The sequence below is a fragment of the Ptiloglossa arizonensis genome, chromosome 7, assembly GCF_051014685.1.
Source record: "Ptiloglossa arizonensis isolate GNS036 chromosome 7, iyPtiAriz1_principal, whole genome shotgun sequence".
Taxonomy (NCBI): Eukaryota; Metazoa; Arthropoda; class Insecta; order Hymenoptera; family Colletidae; genus Ptiloglossa; species Ptiloglossa arizonensis.
Window position 1 is genome coordinate 8,261,029 of NC_135054.1, and position 20,570 is coordinate 8,281,598.

At 38.9% G+C, this 20,570-nt stretch overlaps 1 protein-coding gene across 1 annotated transcript in view; it reads right to left on the reverse strand.

Moving 5' to 3' along the window:
* Positions 1-11,693: 11,693 nt before the first annotated feature.
* The window catches only part of LOC143149630 (inactive rhomboid protein 1-like), a 56,898-nt gene continuing 48,021 nt past the window's right edge, over positions 11,694-20,570 (reverse strand). Inside the window, exons 8-13 of the mRNA XM_076317200.1 lie at positions 19,645-19,828; positions 18,405-18,641; positions 17,258-17,448; positions 16,499-16,795; positions 15,844-15,997; positions 11,694-12,263 (exon numbers count right to left, since the gene is read on the reverse strand). Of these exons, the coding sequence (XP_076173315.1) occupies positions 11,832-12,263; positions 15,844-15,997; positions 16,499-16,795; positions 17,258-17,448; positions 18,405-18,641; positions 19,645-19,828 (1,495 nt within the window). The 3' untranslated portion in view covers positions 11,694-11,831. The remainder of the gene's footprint in view (positions 12,264-15,843; positions 15,998-16,498; positions 16,796-17,257; positions 17,449-18,404; positions 18,642-19,644; positions 19,829-20,570) is intronic.

A 20,570-nucleotide genomic window follows, 5' to 3' on the forward strand; every position in this document is an offset into this window, starting at 1 on the left:
TTGATGTCTTTTTACAATGGACGACCATCGTTCGGTCCGATGATGTACGTTTCTCGTTTCTCAATGTTACCAACAACGAACAGATTTTCAACGGACAAGACTTCTCCGTAACATGGCACTGCAGATTTCTTCTTTAATGTCTTTTTACAATGGGCAACCTTCGATAGGTCTGATGAAGTACGTTTTTTTTTTTTTTCATTTTTCAACACTAGCAATTATTCTAAATTGAATCAACGGACTCTTCGAGGATGGAGATATTCCGTTGGAGGGTAATGGAATTTTTTTTTTATATATCTGTTCACAACGGCGAACATGGACGACCTTCGATAGAAACGATGAAATACGCTTCTAATTTCTTTACAACGATAATTAAAGTTCATCTTGTTCCGATGACGAACACCGATGATCTTTGGTAATCCCGATGAAGTACGTATCTGGTATTTTGTTACTAGAAGTAACGTTACGAACCGAATGAACAGACTCTGTAGAAGTGCAAATTTTTCCTCAAATGTTTTTTCACTAATACGAACGACCATCGATAGTCACGATGCAGTACGTTTCTAATTTAACAAAATTATAAATAACGTCCTTCGCAAACTGAATGAAAAAAATAGTTTTGGGTGCAGTGTCTAGAAAGTACGAAGTATGTCTTCAGCAGTGTCTATGAAGTATGTTTCTATTTTTTAAGAATTAGAAACAACGTTTCACCGAATACGTAGAACTTAAAGAGCAACAAATTGGATTTCTGTACTCGTCCAGTCATCACAAATTGTCTTTCGTTCGATTGAAAATTCATTGCGTCTCCAGTTTATCAAAATTAGAAAGAACGTTTCTCGCAACGTCTTCTCGAGAGAACAAAATTTTCGACAATTGTAGAATATATTTTTCAAACAATCACTCTCGTGTCTAATTTTTCATTAGAGATCGCAAAGGTGTAGTCTTTCATCTAGCTTAATGTGGTCTACCTCCACTTTTTCACAATTATAAATGTCTTTGACAATGTTTTACCGAAAGAATTTTAAAGGGTTAGAGGATAATCCTTGCACAAATGCAAAATAATTAGCAAATACTACAATTGAAAATAGCAGATGTTTTCTGAAGAACGTTGACATTGATTAGTCTTGTGTGTCATTTCTCAACAGAGAGCACAAAAGTGTGGTGTTCCATCTAGCCTAATGTCGTCTGCCTTCAGTATTTCACAATTATAAATGTCTTTGATAATGTTTTACCGAAAGAATTTTAAAAGGTTCAAAAGATTAATAATCCTTGCACAAATGCAAAATAATTAGCAAATACTAAAATTGAAAATGGTAGACGTACTCTGAAGCCTTCAGTATTTCATAATTATAAATGTCTTTGATAACGTTTTATCTAAAGAACAGAATTTATGGAGTATAAAGGAAGTAATTTTCGAAACGTGTTATCGGTTCATTTCTTACGTCTCGTTCAGTCGGATGAGGTTTCTGATTTTTTTCGAATTTTACATCTCGTCTTTCACGATTGGTCTCTTAATATACCAGTATCGACATTTCGTTTAATATTACTGTTACAATACCGATCGCGGGTGGATTGTCCTCCGCCTGGTCTAACGAGGTACCCCAAAAATGAAATTGTTAATTGTCGGACAAAAACTCGTGTTCGTTAACGGGGAACGTTCGTCGAGTAGGTACGCGGAGCTGGTTTCAATTAAAAGCTGTCGCTCGCAGCCAACGTGAAGGCTTAAATAAGCCTTTGGCGGCTGTCGGCTTTAGCCGGGAGTTGCATCGACGTTGTTTAAGCGTTAAATTGGTGTTCGAAAATTCGGGTGACTGATTAAAATCAACACTTTGCAAGCGAACGGGATATCCCGGGAATTGTATCCTTTTTGGAAGTCAAACTCTGCTTCGTAATTGTGTAGTTGTTTTTAAAATCAAAGCTAATTGGAAATTACTAATTACTCCAAGGTTTTTAAAGTAACGTTTTCTCACGGCGACGAATGTCGAAAAAATGTTTCCTAACACTGTCTGAATGGAAGAAAATAATTTTTGAAAATTATTGCAAATTGCTAGACATCGAATTGGACAAATTTTGGAAATTGACTTCAAAAATTCGCAAGAACGAATGCCAAAAATTGCAAAATTGCAAATGGCATCTGTTTTGACTTAAATCGAAAACCTTTCGTTTTCGAAATACGAATCATTTAATTTATCTGTATAACCTAAATACGAATTTCTTCGTTTAAACATCGAATTCAAGAAATAAAAAATAAATTCGAGGATCATCCCCTTGTTTTTTTTGCTGATTGATTTCAGGTCTCAATAATTTTCATATCGACGAACATTGAGAAACTAAAATTGAAAATGGCTTCTGTCTCGACTCGAATCGAAAACCTTTCGTTTCTCGAACGATAGGTCTCCTAATTTACTTTCACAATCTAAACACGAATCTCCTGGTTTGAACATTGGCTTTAGGAGAAAACTAAATTCGAGAATGATCCCTGAACGAATACAAAATAACTCCATTGTTATCTTCTTCACTGCCTTTAAGTATCGATCATTTTCGGATTAATCGATATTGAGAGACTACGATTGAAAATGGCGTCTGCCTCGACTCGAATCGAAAACCTTTCGTTTCTTGGACGTTGAGTCTCCTTATCTAATAGCACGACCCTATATACGAGCATTCCCGTTTCAGAACAAACATGTCCGACTTCGTGGAATGAAAATAAGTACGAAGATCGTTTGTTTCTAAAAAAAATCGGAAAATAATAACCTCGATACGTACTGCCTGTTCGAAGAGTTGCTTCTAATTCGATCAGCCAATCGTCCATAAATCGTCTCGTTCATCGATCTCTCGATGCTCTTCGAGGCAGAGTGTCGAGGAAGGCTCGATCCTTGCGAGGATCATGGGCACCGGGACATCCTGGCCGCGTCGAGGATGCATTACGTCGCATTGAACAACGTCAGGATAAATTGTAGCTTTACTTAACGATCCTACCAGCCGAGCTCGTCTACGTGATAGCGAGATCGGGATATCAATTTTACACGAGCTGCACTATTTAGGTCCTTGGTCCATTTTCGACGCATACGTTTATTTACAAGACATCGTTACGTTTGTTTTTTTTTTTTATTATTATTAGTATTTTTTTTTTTTTGTTTCTTTGGTGCGTGCTTTTACCACTTTATCGTCGTTAGTATTTATTATTCTCCCGTTATTTGTTCTCGTTTGTATGCTCAGTTATCCTCTTCGCGACGGATCGAGAGCGAATCGTCGAGAGGACCTCCGTGTTACATGTAAATCGTTCCACGCGTCGACAAGTAGATCGGGGAAACTCGCACGTAATTTTAGCGGCCTCTTGTCGAGGGACTAGTCGAGTAGCTCGAACGAGTACGTCAAACAAACACAATCTCTAAATCGGATGGTTCTCCTTCGGATTAAACGTCGTTAAGCACTTTTGAACGATGCCCAGCCTAGGGAGAGAGGATCCCGTGGCGAATCGGACCTCGACGGTTTTCGGTTTCGAAATTTCCTCGACGCACGTGCTCGAGTTTCGTTCGAGGATTCGTTTTTTTTTTTCTTTTTTTATCGAAGGAAATACGAAAATTAAAAGAAATACTCGCATTCGACGACAATTTTTCGGTGAAAAATTGACACGACCCAGGAACGATGGCGATCGATTAATTCAATTAGGGAATACACTTACGTGTCTTCGATTCTACAATTTTTTGGACAATTTCACTCGTGTTCGATTAAACGATTCGTTCTCTGTCAATGGAGATATTAAACTTGGTTTTTAACGCAAACTGTACGAGATAAATATTCGCGAAAGAAATGCAAACGCCCAAAAATCGTGAATAATTAATCAGGTTGCAGAATTTTTGAAATAACTAGATTCAGATCTGTAATTGAAATGTAGATTTCGATTAAAATCTTCCAATGTTTCGTTGCAATCGTAGAATCGTACGATTGGTTGAATCGTTCCGACGGAGTAATTAGAATCTGATTGCACCATAAATACTTTGAGCTTAATTATTTCTGAGTATCTATAACGTCGAATACAGGAAATTAATTAAAAATATGCTAATAAAAATTTGAAATAAATGTCGTCGTGAATGGCTGAGCAAGCAACAACCGTAATAAATTTCTATTACTCGAAAGAATAATGTATTTCTTTTGATTTCAAAACCGTTAAAATCGACCAGGTGGTTTCGTTTCGATAAAATTTCGCGTTTAACCGGGTCCAGAAAAATTATACGATCGAAGAAATTTCAATCGGCCTCCTGGAACGTATTTCCCCCGAGAACGAAATTTCGAGTCGATCACAAAATTGAAACAAAGTATGGAGAACAAGTTCTACGTAATGTGCATCCTTCGATCGAATGGCGAGCAAACGAGAAGGAAATCTATCTTCGAGGAAACGCAACTCGTTGTCGTTCGATTCGTCACCTGTGCCCTCGTGGCCCTTTTCGTCCCCCTCTCTCTCCCGAGGGGTTGCAAACGTAAACGCAGTCAACATCTCATCGTCCCCGCGGCGAAAGACGACATTCCACCTCGCCGTGATCGGTATGGAAATATCGAAGGTATTCTCGAATTTTACTCGTTCCCTCCGCTTGTTTCTTCGTATGGCATGCTATTACCTGTATATGACACATTTACAATAATAACAATATGTTGCTCGTCGACAATCGCCACGGTCCACCTCGGTCCTTAATTCGTACTTTATGTATACGTGTATATTTATATACTCATATTTATATATTTATATATTTATATAATCCGAAAAGTTTTCAGTGTATCGGTGGCGGTGGTGGTGGTAGTGGTGGTAGTGGTGGTGGTGGTGATGGTGGTAGTGGTGGTGGTGTGTGTGGTGTCTTCGAAGGTCCTGGACCTAACCCTTCCCCCCTTTTCCTCCTATTCTCAGCCCCGATGCTTTTATATCGTAACCCCCTCCCCCATATCCACTCATTGTTCGTTCTCACCCACTCAAATCAGCTTTTATCACAAAGTTTCGAACGCGTCGTTGAAAATTTCAATGTCACGCTTTTCACGCCGCCAACGACAACGATTCGTCACGATGATCGAAACAATTGTTCAGGTAACGCGCGACTATATGTATTCTACGGAAAAGGAAACATCAGTCTCGAGGTAAGAGGACTATCCGTGTCACCGGTAAGTTAAATGTGAACAGTGTCGCGTAACGTTTGCTCGTTCGCAATGTTTACGAAGGCTGACTGAAACATCTGACTCGATACGACTGGTAATTCCGTTCAGAATCGATCTTTCTTTCTCCCTAGAATACACGATGTTCTCTCAGGTCTGACGTCTTCGCGTAGGTCGCGCGAAAACGAAACGACGCATCGTGATGTAACAAAAATTTAACCATCTGTTCCTTGAACCTTTCTTCGCCGAATGTATATTTTAGAGAAACGTAGCGACTTTGAAAACGTTTAGAAAAAAATTAACACAGGAGACCGTGCTCCTTTGGAAAAATCTGTCCAATCGACAGGGTTGGGCAGTGATTCATTATTTATTGATTAGTTTTCTAACGAACCTTAGTTGCCTTAAAAATAATTGTTACACGGGATACCCGACTATTGTATATTGTTTTGAAAATTATTTATTATTGTTACTCTGCAATTTGTAATTGCAAAATGAAAAATTACTTCTGCGTTCACCGAACCAGTGATGTATGCAATATGTATACACGAATTGTATTTCCGGATGTTTAACTTTTTCAGTAATAATTTGTCGAATTCATTCAGAAATATACGTTTCCTAAAAGCTCGTTAATATTTCTGTTAGCATTCTATTAACTCCGTAATTAAAAGTTTAATCGTTTCGTGATCAACTCGTCAGCAAAAGTAGAATAGTTTTATTTTCACATCCAGGTTGGAAAAATTCATGTAGGTATTGGTTATTTTCTATCCAACGTTTTTCGTAATTGTTATCTTACTGATACACACACTTAGAATATTTAAATCTTAAGCTTCAAAAAGAGCTAAGTTGACAACTTCAAGGAAACGAACTATAGAGCAGAGTTGGGCGGTGATTGATCGATTGTCTTTTCATTACTTTTGCAATTAAATAATGAAGTAATCGCAACAATAGTGATAATTATTCGGTTAGAATCGATAATTGTAAAGTAAATTTGTAATCCGTAGCAATTAATCGGTAATTTGTGATCATAAAATAAAAAACTATTATTTCAACCCTTACTAGACCTTACCCTAATGACATTACACATAGAATTATAATGATTCAAAGAATAATATGTACGTAATTTCTAAACAAATATTTAATATTTTCACCAATATCCCGTTAACTTATGGAATCGCGATGAATAAGTTAATCATCGATTATTCGATATCATAATCATTAATTTCTAGCTTTATTACTCGATAATCGTAATCGTTTGTATTAAACTTTGTTATCACCCAGGCGTTAATAATTGATTACTTAATCGTGCCGAATGAAATTCCCTTTAACTATTTCCATAATTAATCGCAAAATTCGATACGTACTGCCCAACTCTCCGATGCGAGTTTCTCGCGTCTTTGGCGTTAAAAGCTAATACTTCTCGAAACATTCTCTCCGATATCGTGGCGTTCGAAAAAAAAAAAAAGAAAATACAAATTTCGTAAAAAAAGAAACAGGTTGATATTTTCCTTTTTATCCCTGGACGAATCGTTTTGTGTTTTCGCGACCGTTGACGTATCGTTTCGATCCCGTGTAATCCGTTGATGCGTGGACGTGTATTTAGAAGATGGGAAGTTAACGTTTCGTTTTCGAGCGTTCGACGATCCACTGTTATCAAAAACGACCGAACGACGACGAACAACGAACGACCGATTTCGTTCCGTCCGATCAGGCCTGAATCGGTGACTCGAACAATACCCGATAACCATACGCGAAATCGGGAGTGAATATTTTTTAACTTCCCGCCGATACAATGTTGGAAATCAAGCGTCACGTGTTCTCGAGTCTCGAGGCGAGATTTAGAAAACGGAGACTGTGTGCTCTCCGTGGAAAATCAACGGCGGAATAACAAAGAAGCCTATAAATAAATAAAAAAAAATAAAAAAAAATTGTAAGAATACGTGTTACTGGTGGCTGTTTTACGTCGTGCTACAGTGTGACACGCGTAATCGACGCAAATTACAAATACTGTGTGCGTGGTCAGATAATTGTCCCTATTGTTTCGTTCTCGCGGGTGTTTCGTCGAAAGTCGTTGATATTTCTCTCGCGCAGAAATTTTCGGAAAAAGACGGAAACGAGAAGCACGAGTCTCTCGCGAATGCGATAAGAAATACGTTGCATAAAAATTTTCATTCCTCCACGGAAAGGAAATTGTATAATTTTAATAAGTGACTTCTCCAGATGTCTCACGTTTACGGGATGATTCTTAATTTGATGTCGATAATCGAGAGATAAATTCAAAGTACGTTGTTTCAAATAAATCAAAGATGTTCGAAACGTCGTAGATTGTTCACTGTTCGTTTCTGTATTTTATCATTTCGAATGAAAAGCGAGACCACGGTAATGTTACTTTTCTGAAATTTTATCAATTGTACGACGAGATTTATTCAAGCGTACGAATACATCGTATAAAACACAACGTCGCCCTTCTTTTAGAGTCGTGGCCAGAAATTATGCACGCGTAGGAAATATTAAATTTTAACTTGTAAAATAAATCCTGGACGTACCAAGTTCGTGTAAAATTTGTATCTTTTTTTTTTTTAGATCCTCGACTCCAGATTCATCTCTCGATGTTTTACCAGGTAATTTAGAATCACCCACCGTGTTGTATACGCAGCTGGACGTTTGCAATTAAGCATTAATCAGAGATAAGTTAAATAGATTGGCCATGTTTCGTTTATCGTGCTCTACGCCACGGGATAAAAGTAATTTTTGCGAAACAGAAAATGGCCTTCCTGAACGCGCCCGCGAGAACACGACTGCCCTTTTATTAATTCTCGCTTAATCGTTTTATAATGTCGATTCTCTCGCATTTCCGCGTGGAAACACGTGAATTCGTGCCGACCGGTCGTTAAGGGCATATGTGGCGGAAACTTGTGCGCAGCATGGCAAACGGTAAAAAAATATTCGATAAAAGGAAGCATGAGTGTTCGCGCTCGAAATACAAAATACAAGACGAATTAGTCGAAACTGGTCTCACCATCGAGAGCATGGTTTTCGATTATCGTAATTGTCGCGCCTGCCATGATCTAAGAAGCTATCGATCTACAGCGAGAAGGAAACCGACGAATAAAAATGGGTAAACGATAGATACGGCTTTCCTTATCGATAATAAGTGTACGTTCCCAAAGTAAAAGTTTTCGTTACGAACCGCTTTAATTACCTCGTACCGTAATACCGCGCATTTCTCGGCGAAAAAGAAAGGAACATTATCATTTTTCCTTCTTCTTTAATTTCGTAGTCTCAATCAACAACAACGAATATTCAGAGAAATGTATAAAAATTGTTTACTGGTTACACGATTAATAATCGTTAATTATTGGATCGTTAAGCGGGTACAATGCTTCAAAAACGTGCGTTTATACTCATGAGATAGCGTTCACGTGGCTCCAATTAGTATTATATGTATTTATGCAGAGGTAATTACCATGTTAATGTTAATTATGTTAATAATGGTAATGTTAATTACCAATATTATGATAATTAGTATAATTCCCATACCATGAATCGTTACTCGTTTTTGTGGCATGCTCAACACGTACGAGGATAGAAAACCATGTCTTTACATTTACAAATATCAACGCAAATGTAATCAACGCAGCAAGTTGACGGTGTTCTTAAAAATTATGCGAATGTTCTTGAAAGAAGGAATCGATGCTCGTGTCTGTGTTAGAAGTTGCGTCGTTCGACTTTTCTTTCATTTCTCTCAAATTCCTTGCAATTTTGGAATACTATACTGCATTATGTTTCACAATGAAACGATGCGATCTCGATTGACGAATAAATCTCTTAAGGTCTTGCGATGATCGTTCTTAGATCGTGCACTTGGCGTCATCGATATAAGAGAAATAAATAATTTATGCACTAGGAAATTCATCCGATTTATCATGATACCGCAATTTGTAACAAAAATATTCAACGAATTTTTTTTGGGTACTTATATTTGTCTCACGGTGTAACGTTAAAATAAAACTATTTATTAAGTGACGTATTTGCCTCGTGAGAACATCACGAGATTGAAAATATGGATTTCTTTCTGTGTGTACAATCGAGCAAACAGGTCTACGTACACTCATTCAATACAGTAGAGAAACACAAGGTAAATGAAATATTGATGTTGTTGTAAGAGTGTTTTCTACTGAAAATACCGCACAGCGTTGCTAATGATTTTTCATTATCGTTGTGTAACAACGGAAGATTACAACGAAGAATTGATAAAGTGTTGGTAGAATGATATAAACAATTCGTCAAAAATGTAATATTCCTGCGATATTTGCATATTTGAATATTTATATATATATTCAGAATATTGTATTTCATATTTATACATAGAATTATCGAATATTTTATATTTTCAAGATTATTGCAAATTCATAAAGTGTACGTAGACTTTTGCGTACCAATTTAAGGGCCGTGATCAACGATCTTGGATAAACTCGATCGAGAATTAAATTCATCACAGAGCGATCTTCTCGGTTCGAGTGTTTACTTCTACTGGAATCGAAAAACAAGTTTACGTTAACCGTGGATAAAAAGACTTATCTCTTCCAAACAGAACGTACATAGGGTTTCTTATCCGAGGATGATCAAGTCGCGTATCGAGAACGTTTACATCTCGCAAACATGTTTCTCAATTTTGAACGAACGTTTCTACCACCAAGATCGTCCAATTATGAAAGCTCTCGCGAGCAATCCCAATTGCTTTCGAATGGAATAAGAGAATTGCTCCTCGAAACGAAGAACGTTCCGCGTGAATCCTATCGAGATGTCGCAAGGCCTTAAAGTCACGCTCGTTCCTTCCGTCCAAGACGTTCGACCTCGACACCGAGGAGATCGACGATACGCAAAAAGCGTGTACTCGCGCGAAACGCAAACAGAAAGCACGTTTCTGACCTGCCGTCCCCGCGTGTCAGACCCACGGGCCGCGAAATGGAACCAAATTATTCCTCCGCCGAGCATGCTACACTAGAACGAGATCGCAATAAGTTAACTCGAATCGCTTCCATTCGCGACGATCTCCGCCACATTGTGGCACATCAATGCTCGCTATTGCTATTTTGTAAGTATCGCGTGTCGTTTACGCGCGACAAACGACGCGGACGAACGGATTCACTCTCACTCGCTCGTCTCTGTCTCTCGCACCCTCTCGCGGTTCTCAAACAACAACGTTCTCTCTGTTTTTCCTTTTTTTCTTCCCCCCTCATTTTTCTTACATGTACATACCCGTTATAATAAAATACGCATTCGCGAATGTCACAGTGCTTTTTGTTTGTTTCTTTGTTCCGTTTCCTCTCACGTTTTCGTCTCTCTCTCTCTCTCTCCCTCTCTCTCTTTTTTTTGTTTCTCGTCATCTTGCGTTTACCTTAACGAAATTAAACCGCTGCTCGCGCATACATATATACCCACGGTCCGTCGTCCTCCCCTCTAACCCATTTCCTCGCGTCTACAAGTAATTATGTACAGGGGGTGGAAATTGATTAAGTGTTCTCTGATATCGCTCCCGTCACTCTCTCTCTCTCTCTCTCTCTCTCTCTCGCTCGCTCACGATCACTCGCACGCCATTATAAAAAATTGATTCGTTTCAACCGGAGACTTATCGTTTAACACTTTCCCATTCCCTCCTCGCGGCCCCTAACTTCCGAACCTTAAAATTAAGCTCGTCCGATTCGCGTGACCGGTTGGTGGATTTGTTCTCCCTAGATGTTGCACCTCTTTTGCGCGTGGCTTATGAAAAATATTCTTCGAAGACAACCGCGTGGCCCATCACAGATAGTTCCGGCGTCGGAGGTACGGGGATGCTGCGTCGCGCAGAAGACGAAAGACGTGCAACACTTTCAAAATTTTTCTTCGCGTTCGTTTCTCCCTCTAAAATTAAACTTATTAAGGTCGTCCCTTACGTCGTACGTATGTATATGTATGTAACAAGAGTCCCTTCTTCGTTTTTCGGCTATGTACACGTTTCTCTTCTTTCTTTATTTTTTTTCTTTCTTTCTTTCTTTCATTCTTTCTTTTGTTCGTGCGTGTGTCCCGTCCCGCTTCGTTCCGGTCGAACGGACCACGATTCGAACGGGCGGGGCCCACCGATACCTTCCCCAGGTGATCGATCGTGTGCACTCGATCGCGACACACCGTGGTTCGAGTCCCCCAATCCTCTCAGAAAGACCCCCCTCCCCTCTGTACGTTTCTCAGCCTCGCGGAGTGTTCGGGGCCCGTCGAGGCACGATCGCCCCCCCGGGAACGATGATCGCTTACGGGGTAAAGGCGCGTGTTGTTTTTTTTTTGTTTTGGTTTTTTTTTTTTACTAATATTTACATGCCCACCGAGGACCACGAAGTCCGGGTTCGCTGTAGATATCCCCGGCGGGTCCTGGGCTTTATTTAACTTTAAGGCAGTGTCGTTCGTCCGGGCGGACGAACACGAGTTCTTTCAGGTTCGTTGGCGAGACGATCAGAGGACGTGCATCGAAACCCTCCGTCGATGCTCGTTCGTACCCCTCGAGTCTGCACCGCGTCTACGATCGGCTCTCAAATACGCGCGGGCTCCCGTCCATGTCCACGCAGCAGAGCCAAGGCGACCAGGTGCCACCAGGTACGGGCCCGATCCGGCCCATCGCGGATGGATGTTTCGAATTCGACTTCGAAGCACGGCCCCGTGTGTCATACGGGCTCCTCCCGTTTGAAGTTGATGTTCTGCGAAGCGCAGAAGTCCCGCGTGAAGGGGATACAGTTGAACAGCTTGCAGATCTCGCAGTCGTACACCGGCACGTTGTAGAACAGGGCCAGTAACAGGGTGAACAACACCACGATCAGTATCAGGCAGATCCAGATCAGCCAGACCTTGCGTCGACGATCGTAGTGCCCGAACGAGATGAAAGGCATCAGGGCGTACGCGGCCAGGAAACCGAAGATGAACCCGAACAGATGGGCGTAGTTGTCCACCCATGGCAGTATGCCCAACACGAGCAGCCCCAGCAGTATGAAGATCAACTTCGACAGGGCTCGGCGGGGATGTTTCAACATCGGCCAACAGTGCAGGACTTCGACGATCAGCGTCGCGAGAAGGGCGAAGTGTGCCCCTGCTGGCCCCACCTGTAACGATTAGTGTAGGTATGACGATAAATATCGGTACGACTGGCTGTGAATGAAAAATCTTTGGGATAGGATGTTTATAGTTTACAATAGAATATCGGTTTCGAGAGTGTGCAGGTGATCGATCATTGAGAACGGGTATGGAGGTTTAACTCGGAGGAGACGAACGAGACAATCGATGAAAGGGATTTGTTACGTGTGGACGAGTCCTGGTCAGAAAGTCGAAACGTGTTGATTGTAGAGTTTTCGTTCTTAAATATATTTTACATCATTGTTATCATAAAGTAGGTGTATCGTAGTTAACTTGGAACTATACCCGAACGCCTAACATTCCTCCATATTAGTGTTGTTTGTTATCGGTTTGGAATCTTAGGGGAGCAATCTGGGTGCTAACTAGGCGAGAATTGTAAGTGCTTGGGTTATGACTTGTAGAGTTTTGTTTCGTATTGGAACGTTTGAACACTTTAGGGATTTGAACATGTTCGATTTTTTATTTCTTTATAACAAGGTATTTTGAAAATGATCGGTTTAAGTTTAACACGGTTTTGATGCAGCACGGATTATCGAGTATAGTAGGGTGTATTTGGCGAAAATATTCGAATAATTGTGTTCAATTTGTAGTATTCCAATAACGATGTTCAAATAATAATATTCGTATTTATATATATTTGTAGTGTTCGAATTCTAAGTTACTCGAATAGTCCTAATTGTAAGGAACGATTCGTCTTTATTTGTTTTATAAAAATGTCTAGTTCGAGACTTCTTTATTGTTAATTGCTTAGATTGGTAATTTTCAATCGTTTTGGACTCAAAATTGTAAAATAAATCTTGGCGGCAAAGAAAAGAAATAATCTAATGTACGTAGCAATATATAAATATAAATTTTTAAGCTAGAAGATCATTGTACATTGCGTATCGCTTGTAACCATCGTGGCTCGTTGATATTAGTGATGCATGTGTACTTCCAATTCACCATACACAAAAAAATGACACAAATGTTCACGTTCATTATTTTCCCACTTATTATTAGTCCACCACGCGAGATATCGTGTTGTAATACACGGTGTCCCGTAATTAACAATGGAACCGAGGAAAGGGTTGATTCAAAAATAAATTCAAAACGTGGAATAACATTTTTCTACTCGAGGTACCGTCCTCGAGACAATCGATTCTGAAAACACACGAAGCGTGTGCACTCTTGATTGGAAAATCCGTACGCGCTCGAACATTCTTTCGTTTAATTATAAAATGTGTCGCATATTTCGATTTGTGAAACAAGTTTTCCATCGTAAATTACTACCTTTGCGCATTACACGCGAACACGACGATTTGCAATAAAATCCGCTCGATCGAATCGCATTTAAATTGGCGAATTATCCACCCGCGTTCATCTGTTGCACGCAATGGAAAAATAAAAAAGAAATGCTCGTTTCACGGTATTTGTCGATAAAAATGACACACCTCGGTCCCTGAAAATTGTTTCGTATCTCCGGAGCTAAGAAAGTTATCCGTTCCGTTTCAACCGGGCCACCCTGTGCATAGAGTTGCATCCCCTTACAGAAATCAGCGTTCGGTATCGCGATACGGAGCGCGTCGATGCATAAGACTATCCCCGTACAACAAGGCGAGAGGGAACAATAATTAACACTATATCACTTAGAGATGTAGTTCTCACGGATAGGGGGAGGGGGTGGAGGGTGCGTTTAACCAAACTAATTGGAACAAATTGGACGGTATTAGTTCTCTCGGTACGGTGCTTTCTATTCGCTTTATTCTCTCGGTGTTCTCCTAGCACTTGTATGGCCTTGCTTCTAATGCTCGGTGGAAGGAAATAGTTGGAAACAGCGGAGACGACGGAATGGAACTGACGTACAACTCGAAGTTCAGCGAGGTGTTAAGGGGTAAACTATCGGAGCGATAAGACGCCAGAACTGTGCGAACGACGCCGTAAAGCAAACGATTGTAATACCGTTACCCTTTCCGCGGATATGAGTCGCGGCGCAAAGCGACCACCCTTTCCCCGCTTCTTCGAGTAATTACTCCACCCTGGCAGGTCAAAGAGTCGATTAAATCGACGATACACAATGAAACGGTCCGTTAAACGCGCTGTGAGATTATTCAATTAAAACTTCGCGGCGCGGTTAATAAAACCGTGGCCGAGACGCTGGGTAATTGCGGACAGATTCGGATTATAATTTCCGATGAAGTCGTCCGCGATCTCTCTCTCTCTCTCTCTCTCTCCATTCGAATACATCCTTGGATCGACGAACGACGATCGTGAATTTGCATTTAGCAGGGGATCCGTAAACGGGCGATGTTTGTCCGACAATTAGGCGCGAGATGGATAATCGAATTCTCAAGAGCGAGTGATTCTTTATGTTTAAAGTTACGAGGAAACATAGAAAAAATTCTCGGTGAAATGTATGATAGAATCGTGGAATTTTTGAGACCATGTCAGAGTCGAACAAATCACGTTTGTTTCTATGTTTTATGGAATATTATTGCGGGATAATTTCTTACGGTAGAACGTGGAATTGAAATGGATTTTTCCTTTCGTACCGAAAGTAGACTTATTTATTAGGAGATTAATTGTATAGACGAAGAATTCCAGTGTAAAACTAAATTAATTCTCTCAGTGCCTTCGGTACGTGACTTTATAACTGCTCTTCTACATGCTTCTCTCGTACCTTATATTCTTACACGCATTCGTTCCTTTTCATTCTAATCCTTAATCTTTCTCACTCCATGCATCTGATCACGTTCACCCAAAGTTCCTCAGTCTGGCGCCATCTCAATTGCTCGTCTTTCACACCTCAGTCCGGCCATGCTGTTTTTCCGTTCAAACGTTCTTCTTTCACGCCTCGAGAACACTTCACTCGCTCGTCTATCCCAAACATTTCACATTTTCTCCGGACCACATGCATTTCCTTTCGTTCCGATGCATTACCACACTTCGGCCGTTCTGCACTATGTCAGCGTTACGGAAAACTCGCCTAATCTATCGTCTAGACTTATCGTCGCGCCTCGAACCGTTACAACCCTCGCAAAGAGTTTCTCTCGTGTTTTCTTTCTCACACATACACACACACATATTATTCGCTAGATTCTTGCATTATATTTTGGATCGTTAATGTTCACAGATGCTTTTGAGATAAATTAAACGACTTCTGACAAGGTTCAATTTCTCGAAAGTCGATTAGTTAACTCGTAGCTTTGCTCTTTAATCTTGGAACGTTTCTCGGGGTCTTTTTCGACCCATCGGGTCCTCGACATATACTGCTTTTCTAAGATCAAAGTTTTTACAGAATATTTTTATAGTCATTACATTATACATGTATAGTTGATTGAAAGAACGCTCGAAGGTTAAAGTTATAATGAACGTAGAATTTCTGAAATTATTAGTTTCTGTATGAAACATGTAACTACTATGTAATCTAGTGTATCCTTGTGATGGATTTTTTCGGTGTCCAACGCAATAAAAATTCCATACTGAATATACCGATGCATCAAAGATTCATGACTCAACGAATACAACATCGTTTCTCTAGTTGCTCGCGTAGAAATTAAATTTGTTACTCACCTCCGCTCTGTAAGGAATGAATATCGCACTAGCCAGGTTTCCAGCCAGAGCCCCAATGAAGTAGATCAGTGCAATGCGCAGTGAGCCTGTCAGCTTCTCCAAATCTCTCATCAGGAAGTACTGAACCATTATCGTGATAGATACGTGAAGAACTCTGCAAGCAGAACACGAGATCGTGTATTAACAAACTCTTTTCAATAGAGGACTGTACAGTCGGGTTGTAGAAAGAATTGACTTCATCGATAGGAGATTACTTTATAAATGAATATATTTTTACAGACCTAAATTCTCCAAGCGTAGTAACAAAATGAGTAATATTTCTTATGGAAGCAAACATCTCCTCTGACTAAATATATATATAGATAGATGCCAATGATTGGGATGGTGTGACAGAGGATCGAGAGGATGTTATGTTTGACTATCCATTAGGAGAGAACAATGACGAATCAGAGAGGTTTTCCTAGTCGATTCTTTCTTCGACTCAACTATGGTTATTTCTAGAGACGTTAGTAGGTGAGAAACCTTCTCAGTCTATTCGTTTTTCGACTCAACTATGGTTATTATAGAAGTGCCAGTGGAGGAGAAGTTTTCTTAATCGACTCTTCCTTGGACTCAACTACGGTTATTCCTACAGAAGATTTCAAATAGACCTTACCCGGCATGAAGGAAAGTGGTGGTGAAGAGCCTGTAGAACTGATCAGGCCATTCAGGATGAAGAAAAGGAATCATGCCGCAAACGTCGTGCAAACACTCGACCTGGGAACAGAGCGACGCCTCCTCGTGGAAGTAGCCATGCACGAAATCGCAGTACTCTTTCGTGGTGATCCGGCACATTCCATGAATACCGATGCAACACGGATGCCCGATCACCTCGCACACCATGTGTTCCGCCATCTTGTCCTTGTACCGACCCACTGGGAAGTTTCCATTGCCCCGTTGACTCCCGTTTCTACTGTTGATCAACATAAAGGGTTTCCCATAATATTGTCCATTCGATTGTCACGAGCAAGACAGAAAAATTGGTCGAGCAGAAATGTAGAACAGGTAAATAAGAATGTTAGCAGAAAGAACTATGTTTTTAGATATAACCGATCATATTATATGTTATTTTACTTAGCACTTCAACAATGTCTTTTGTGCTGTATTTGCGTAGTTTTGTGTCTCATTGTTCATGTGCATAATGGAAACTTGACGTTCATGCATACAGAGGATATCTTGATCGCTTAAGATAGAATGTTTTTTCGGACTACTTGGGGCTAAAAGTTTTATTATTCTGCTCAGAAAATTGTTAATGTTTCCAATGTGTCTACGAAGTCTCAAAATAAGCACTACTAAGGAAATAAATGTAAAATAGGGGTAAATAGTATTGGGAACTTTCAGAAGTCGAAATGTTGAGAGGTAACATTGAATTTACCTAAAGCGTTGATTGAACGGATTAGTCTTCCGGCAGATAGGCCATTTGGTGATGTCGTCTGGCCACTCATACGGCGCTATACTCGCTGGAGCATCGCAAAACTTTGGATCCAAACCGCAAACAGATCCACTTATGCGCCCGCCGGGTCCGCTGTCTCCAGGTCCCCATTTTTTCCAGGTCGATATCGTGTTCTATGATTTTCATAAGCGTCACTGACAATGAGCACTTCATCGGATTCATTTTTTACAGAATAAAATACGTGAAACGTATCGTGCAATAACTTTGTTCGAAATATGTAACAACGCGAACAATTCAATAGGTTACAAAAGAATAAAAACATTCGTCAGGATAGAGTAAACATTACAAATTCGTAGAATTTTTCTCTATTCTGACGATTTTTTCGTGCGTGATTAATAGCATTCAAATTACATAGAAGAAAAGTAACAATGTTAAATATTTATATATTCGTTTCGGCTCTCTTTGTAGAACTCTTTTCAAATATAATATAATATTTCTTTCTCATTTTTGTATAATTTTTTTATTTCCCCTCTCTTTACACAATTACATTTTCTCATTCATATTTTCCGAGAAATTACAACCTTATTTTTACATTACATGTATACAATTATATTCATATCTTTCCAAGTATATTATACTTGAAAAAGCTCTATAAAGAAAGCAGAAATATTTTCACAAACACGTAAATTGCCCAACACTGTCTTTTAATCCTCATTGCTCTAATTCATGAAGAAGGAAGGAACTGTTTCCATTTCCCTATGTAAGTTCATTTATACAACGAACACTAGACAACTAAATGATTTTCAGATTTTATTATTAACAGTATTCATTTTCTCATGTAAAATGAAACTGTCGCTTCTGATATATTAGACATAGATCAGTGATTAACGTGTTAAAATGTAGAGATGCCTTTCTAACATTACTGTAGTCGTAATTACTATCAAACGAACAACGATGAAGAACGTATTAATGTCGATGAAATTTACCGTAGCGGTCGATCTCAGTCCCCGGACCAGTTGGTTCGCAAAAGAGAAGATTATATTATAAACAACAAACGGGAGAACTCGACGAATATATTCGCTCGCTGCTTTGTATTTTATTTCAGGGCAGAAACAAGGCAACAACTCACAGAGCAATCCGCTTTACTGGACTGTACACAGCCAGAGTCGTCGTTTCTAATGCAGCAGGCAGTGTCGCGTTCTCTTTCCCGCCAAACGTCGATCTCCTTCAGGATTTTAATATCGCGACGCATACACGGTGCGAACTTCGCGCCGAGATGAATCAAATCCGCGGCTCTCGGACCAAACCAGAAATTCGCTGGTTCCTGGTAGTCTACTTGCTGCAGCGACAGACTCGTCACGAGAACCTGCAACAGAATTTTCATAGAACCCAGTCAACAACTGCAATACAGACCAAAAGTACGAGATCAACGGATTTATTATTTGTACTTTTTATGATGCAATGGTGGAAACATTTTTGAATAGATTTGGTAGTAATAGGATAATATATTGTTATTTTTAAAAAAATATTATAAAATATAATTTGAAAGAAACAGTGTACATTACTGTATCAAAGTAAATAAATGGTATGAAATATTACTTCAAAAGAAACAGCACGAATTCGTACTTTAAAAAATATAAAATACTATTTCGTATCTATTCGACGGATATGAAGCATTTAATATTCATAATTAAAATGTAATTGAAAATTAAATATTATTTTTTTGCTCAATGCTATAGATAAATAAAGTACTTTAAGTCGTTAGTACACATTGATAATTGTAAGATTTCATTTTGATTGAAAATCTAATAAAATCATTCACTGCCTTATAGCTTTTTCGATATTTTCTTAAATCGAGTTTTAATTTTTGTTAGAATTGAGAAATATATCTTTTAGAAGTAGGTCCATTAAACGGTATCGTAACTTTTTATCTACATAAATGACGTTGTGAGATCAATCGTTAATTTATTTTAATTTAAAAAGGTAAACTCTAATCAACCTCTGTAATGAACACCCGGGTAGATATGTTTATCGAAAAGTTTCCATATCATTTGAGGATTGAATTTGAAAAGTAGGTGAACAATTTAAGAAATTTTGAAAAAACCATAGAAAAATATTTAACGTTCACTTTGCCATTTGTATGCACATTATCATAATTTAAAGTAGCTGTTTTACAAGTACATTATCATTAGTTTATAGAGTTTATGGATGTACATCGTATGCTAATATGAAAACATGTTTAGAATATTCAGTTTGTATAAGTGGATGCAATGTTTAGCATATGTTTCTCGTATACACGTACGCCTATTAATGCGTTAAATCTGCTGTTTAATTGTTGTAATTTTAATGTTCCTGAAACGTAAACTCACCAGTCCCGATCTGTGGCTAAGATCCATGCCCAGGGGCCCGAAACCATAACACGCTAAAGATATTATCAAAATGAGCACTTGAACGGTGGTGATCCAATATGTAAAGTATGGTCGATGGTCTTCAAAGTCGTCTAACTGCTTTTTGACGTCCGGTTTTTGAGACACGCTCTTTCGAAACGATCTTCTGCAATCACAAGAAAACACCCTACTGAGTTTTCTATGCAAATTGAATTTACTTAAATGCAATCCATAACAGTTAATCGGCTTGGAGTAACAACATAAATTACGTAAAACGATTCTTCAAGAAATGTAATCGATCGTTCGATAGTTTAAAAGACTTCAAATAACTAGAACTAGTTTAATTAACTATTTCAATTCTTACTATTTATATTTTATACCATCACAGAGATGTTAGTTTAGTTTATCACATACGATGTTGTGTATACTCCAATTAGCTACATGCTTGTATCGAGTTTCAATTTTATTTTACCTGACCTATCCTTGGATATGTATTATCTTTTTACATTTCTGTATGTTTCAATTTTGATTGTTTTCTACAATTTTGCAATTTATGCGGTGTCATTTTCTTTTATTCGTACATTATTCTTAGACTTCTATGTATCTCAAGAGAACCTCTAGCGACAATAGACAATTGACTCGACCTTACTTTGTTACCCGATAAAATCAAACTACAAAACTACATAATTCCTTTATTCAGCCTATTTTATACATTTACAAGAGGAAAGAATTTTCGTGTTGAATATGGATCATATTTACATTCATTTTCATCTACTTTCTCCAAATTTCAACCATGTACTATATAATAATTCATGAACTTTCTGATTCCGAAGCTTCCCTTATATTTACATCTCCATAATTTGAAATGGAAGTATTCACGAACTCGTAATAACTTTTTCATCTACAAT